This window comes from Mesitornis unicolor, unplaced genomic scaffold, assembly GCF_000695765.1.
Source record: "Mesitornis unicolor isolate BGI_N332 unplaced genomic scaffold, ASM69576v1 scaffold53612, whole genome shotgun sequence".
NCBI classification, from domain to species: Eukaryota; Metazoa; Chordata; class Aves; order Mesitornithiformes; family Mesitornithidae; genus Mesitornis; species Mesitornis unicolor.
In genome coordinates this window covers 6777-12282 of record NW_010172280.1, presented here as the reverse complement: position 1 = coordinate 12282, position 5506 = coordinate 6777, and the positions used below count along the sequence as shown (strand labels likewise).

The following is a 5506-nucleotide window of genomic DNA, read 5'->3' as shown; positions in this document are numbered from 1 at the left end:
GGATAAAAATCACAAGTTACAGTTTTAAAAATTCAAAATTCCTTATGCATTTGGAAGAGTTTTGTCATCTTTAAGATGTCTTTCCTACTCAAGTGTAGCTTTTGGTGATTGTTGTGTGGAAAGGATTTCCAGCCCTTCCTCACTCTCACCTCCCTGTAGCAACTTGAGTTCAGGAAAAGTTTAAAAAAACAAAACCAAAAGAACTCCCAAGCTTTGGACTGTGAGTATTTTCAAATAACTGAATTGTCAATAAATTTGCATAAAGCAATAAAGAGCTAGTTGAAATAACAATTGAAACTTTACTTTTACTTCTGCATTCTTGCTATGATGATATATTATGGAAAATAAAGTTTGAGAGATTCTGATAACTTACTAGTACTAGAAGGCTGTTAAGCATGTATGTATTTTATTATGACTAGAACTACGTGCTGACCTTTAACTTGCAAACAATGCTAAATTACAAATACTCACTGTGAGGGATTGTCTTCAGAACTATGATAGGTTTGGTTTTCATCGTACCATATAACACACCTGCCAGACTGTTAAGCAGCTTATTTGGAAGCATGGACTTGGGGATTTAGTGTATATATAACAAATTTTAGAATGGAATACAGTTTTACAATACAAAACTGTTTACTTGTCTCTTGTTCCTGTAATGATCTTGCTTATTATTCTACCTGAAACAAAATTGGCAGAATTAAAAACCTGCTAGAAAAATCTTGGTATTTATTGGGACTTAAGCAGTTTGTATTGTGCAGTCTTGAGAAGAAGAAATCAGTACATGAGTGAAAAACTTGAGTTGTAAATTTACTGTAGTAACTTCCTCTCCTGAGGAAGGTACGCATATGATTCTTTTTAAAACATAGATGTATGACTGTAAGCACAGCTAAAGGAACTCTGCGTTCATCAAACAGTGAACTTGGCACAGAGCTGTGTTTATTCTATAGCATATTAGAAGTACTTTGTTGCTTAAAAGTAAACAACATAATAACAGTAGTTATATCTGGAGTGGGCTTCCTCACAGACAGGAGAAATTGGAAAGCAGTGAGTGGAGGGATGAGTATTACTACTGAGGAAGAAAAATAAGGTGTGAAATAGTTGGAATTTGGAAAAGATGGTATAAGAAGCTGGTGGTTGAGTCAGAGATGGGATCTAAATTTGGATTGTTCTTATGAGTAAGGAAAAGAACTTTCTTTTTCCTTTAAACTATTACATAAATCAGGTGAGGTTTTGGGCAATTAACAGTGAGAGCTTTTATTTTATGCAGACGTTTAATTTTGATGTTCGACAACTACACTGGGCAGAATACATGGAGAATTACTGCATGGGAACGAAGAAATATGTCCTGAACGAAGAAATGTCTGGCCTCCCTGCAGCTAGGAAACACTTGAATAAGTAAGTATAAATTTTTATTTTCCTCTGTTATATGTATTTTCTGTGTTTCCCTGACCTTGTGAAGTTTTGCTTTTCCATGCTATGACTCAATTGTTCTTCGTAGCTTCTGTTTAAGTCCTCCAGAATTCCTCTGCTCAGTCCAGTGGTCTGAAGTGTTTTCTAAAGAAGTCAGATGTCATCTTTCCTGTTCTATTTGTTGCTCCTGAGTTGCTCTCAGTATTAATAGTTAACTGTATTAGTCTGGGATTATGGATGTGGCTCTGATCACTAGTGTATACTGTAATCCGACCTTCTGATTTTACCCAATAATTTTTTGGAAAGTAAAATGGTACAAAGTAGCACAAGGTCAAAATGGCTTGTTCAGTGAAGGAGGTTTAATAGAACAATAGTTGTTTCCTTTGGGAATGTGACCTTTTGAAGCAGGTGAGTGAACAGTCACGGACTCTCCACCTCAGAGCAGGAAAAATTAGGTGTTGGTGCTCTAAGATGACTTCTGTTAGCCTGTTATCTGTGACTTAACTCACCTAATTTGAATGCATTGTTACTATCCAGAATTTTACTGACACAGTTGCCCTTGTTTTGTTCTTGACTGGTTCATAAAGACAGTTGTAGACTTTCTGATTCATCACTAAAGAGTGAAATAAAAGGGATTAATCTTGTTCTGCAATACTACTTCACATCTGCTGTCCTGTTAGCACAAAGGGAAGTCGGCTAGGCCATTGTGTCATTCTTCTAAAGACAAGAATTTGCAGTTGTAGGTTAGATTGGCATGATATGTTACAATCTCAAATATACTTTGGAAGGGTGATCATTTCTGATGATGGTGGAGATAACTGAAGAGATGTTCCTTTCTAATTTTTTGTCTTTAATTTAGACACTGTTAAAAATGCATAGGAGTTATCATTCTTTGTACAGCAGATTGTACCAAAAGTACAAGAAAAATAGTCTTGTATTGGGACAGGATCTAGTTGCCCCCAGCTCTCAGTTTAAAAGTGGATTATTTTGCAAGAGGTTTCGATTCTAACATATGCTGTGATGTATTAAGTTGGTCTGCTCTGTTACCATCTAGCTTGTAACTCTAATCTGAATTTGAGGAGTTGCTTGCTTCAATAGTAACCACATGTAGCAGCTTAGGGTACTTGGCTTCTCCACAAAACTACTGAGTAGTATTTTTCCTCAAATAGAAAAGTGGGCTTTAGTTTCGCAATACAGAAACTTAAACTTTTTTCTACAAATAAGGTATGTAGAAGGAGGTCTGGCTACAGTAGCACCCAGCTTACCTGTAAAACAAGGTAAGTGCAGTGAGTATTTTCTTAAAAAGAGCTGCCTTTAAAATACAAATTGTCATGATCTACTGAACCAAAGAGATTGCTCTATTTCTAAGAAATCTGGGCAGTTTGTTGCAGTTTGTGTGGAAGTTTCTATCTTTATATGTAGCGAGATTGCTGGAGTCCCAGTTGCCCTAAAAGGATTCCTTGTTTCTCCTGATCTTTAAATATAGTTCTCTGAGAAGGAATGAGTTTAAAATTGCAGTGCAGACTCTGGGCTCTGTATCTGGAAAATCCAATGGTTTTTGTTTTGTTTTGTTTGTCAGCAGCAGTTTGAGTTACTTCTACATATATATGAGGTTTTAAATACATGGAGGGGAGGAGGGGAGTCCATAGTGTCAAATATTCCTTGGTTTTTGGGTAGATGGCAGCCTTCTATAGTTACTGTGTGTGTGACCTTGGCTTTAAGAGTTTGGTTTATTTATCAAGCAGCTGTAAAGCAGAAGTACATGTGATTAGCTACAGGGCTGTCTCTGTTCCTTAGTCTTCATGTATTCCTTTTCAGCAGTGAACTATGGAAAAAGTTCTCTGGTCTTTCACTTACTAGCTTAATTCTGTCATTAACTTAATAGCACTCAAAATGTATCTTGAGATGAAGAGCTGTATAAATTAAATTTGATATTAGAAGTTAATTTTTAGAGTGTTTTTTTCCTGTAAGTCTTGGTACCTTGGCTTTTAATTATTTCTCTTGTTTTTCCTTAGGTTAAGGAATATACGGTATGGCTTCAATACAGTTCTTGTGATCCTCATCTGGCGTATCTTTATTGCAAGATCACAAATGGCAAGAAATATCTGGTACTTTGTGGTTAGTCTGTGTTACAAGTTCCTCTCCTACTTCAGAGCCTCCAGTACTATGAGATACTGAAGAAGAAAATTTGGCATTAGGACATCTATGCATATGGTGGTCTAACTGCACAAAGCCTGTAACGTGTAGTCATCTCACATTTTGTAAAAGCATAATTTCATCTTAAATTGGAGTGTGAAATATATGGTATGGTATATGTAATGTTAGTTGTGTATCCTCCTGGAAACAAATCAAATAAAACGGTCAAGTGCCAGGTTCAATTGGCATTAGACAGGCATTTGAAAAACTTTAACTTTTTGACCTGGAGAAAACATTCTAGACCACTGACCAACATAACTGTGCGATTTGGAACGTGTGTGAGTGAAATCTGCCTTAACATGATTTTTTTGTTTTTAAGTTTTACTCCACATTGAGCAAGATAAATATTGACTTAGTAGTTGCTAGTTGCTGTAGACCTATTTATTTGAAAGTCTTTTAAATGACAAAAGGTTTTGCAAGTTGCAAAAGTGTATAAATGATGGTGGATGCCCTGAAAATAATTGAGGACTTTTGTAATTTGTCTTTACTTTTTGCTACTTCTTCCCTTCTTCTCAAAGTAGGGATGCAATGATGGTGCCTACTTTGCTTTAAAAGGAAAAAGAAAAATAAAAAAAAAAGAACAAAAAAACCACCGAACAACCCTAACCTTCCTTAATTACTGAAAGGCCTTTTGTCCAATCTGGTCTTCAGAATGCACTTAGTGCTTCACTTCTGTGCTCAAAACTGGCTGCATTCAACTTGCATTTATGTCAGCATGAACAACTTTCTTCTCCAAAAGCAGAATTGATCCTATCATAGAGTAGATAAAAGGAAGTGTGACCCTGAGTGGGGCAAAAATAGTCATTGACCATCCTCTTTTTAAAAATTATTTTTATTGGGAACACAGAGCCAGCACTTGTTTGTTACACTTCTGACTTCAAAAGGTAAACGTATTTGAAAGGAATTTATTATGCTTAGTTGCTATTTATATTACTGGTAACAGTAGTTGGACAAAATGCCGACTTTCATTGAGAGATATACCTGTTTTTAAATTCTAAGCAATGTTAGCAAATACTTCATGAATTAATATTTTTTTAAATCTCTGAGCAATGAAATTTGACGCATGGACAACACCAACATGTAAGCACACTTTCTCATCCCTGCCCCAGTAAAACCTCTCATTTCAATGGGTACACAGAGCAAGATGCACCTTGCTTTAAAATGAAAGTATGTTAGCAGTTCTTCCATCTATCTTTTAACTTAAATTATTAGGCTTAAATCTCAAGTCTGTTTTTGATGCATGTTACTTTGTTTCAGTAGGGAAGACATCTGTAAAAACAGCAAGTTTTGAGAAGATTGAATCCTTGTTTAAGGCAATACATGAATATCCCTTTAATTTTGGTTGCACACAATTCTATCTCAGAACACTGTAATGTTCCTCTAATTGATGCACTGACCAGCACCCTTGCCCAGTGTTTGTTCATTAAAATCAGTTTATACTGATGAATATGTTCTTGAACATGCTTGGAAAGGCAAATGATGACTTAATTACAAAAGAGCTACATTATACTTGCCCTTGGTATTTTTTTTTGTCCTATTTCAATTAAGTATGTAAAAAACTTATTTTGCTATTCTTGTGAAAACTTACTTTAAAGAGAACACCTTTCGTGCAGGTGTATATCTCATTTTGAAAAGATAATGGCTTCCTTGTTGAAGCTAAATATTCTGTAGTAAGTTGTTAAGCTATAATTCCTTTTTAAAACTACCTGTATATATATAAAGCTAGTGATGAAAAGCCTAATGGTCTAGGACCACACCTTGTGTGAGAGACCTCTGACTGTGGCTGAAAATAAATTATGGCTTCTGTGACTGAAGAGGTTACACTTTAACAAATACATTAGGTGTATTACATTTTTAGTTGCCTTCCCAAGTATCTTACTAGACCTGAAAGTATGCTTAA

At 35.4% G+C, this 5506-nt stretch overlaps 1 protein-coding gene across 2 annotated transcripts in view; it reads left to right on the top strand.

Moving 5' to 3' along the window:
• Window positions 1-3899, top strand: part of FAR1 (fatty acyl CoA reductase 1) — a 23776-nt gene extending 19877 nt beyond the window's left edge. For both annotated transcript variants that reach the window (XM_010180306.1, XM_010180305.1), the window contains exons 10-11: window positions 1268-1395; window positions 3426-3899. In XM_010180306.1, coding sequence (XP_010178608.1) covers window positions 1268-1395; window positions 3426-3588 — 291 coding nt within the window. In that variant the 3' untranslated portion in view covers window positions 3589-3899. The remainder of the gene's footprint in view (window positions 1-1267; window positions 1396-3425) is intronic.
• The last annotated feature ends 1607 nt before the right edge of the window (window positions 3900-5506 follow it).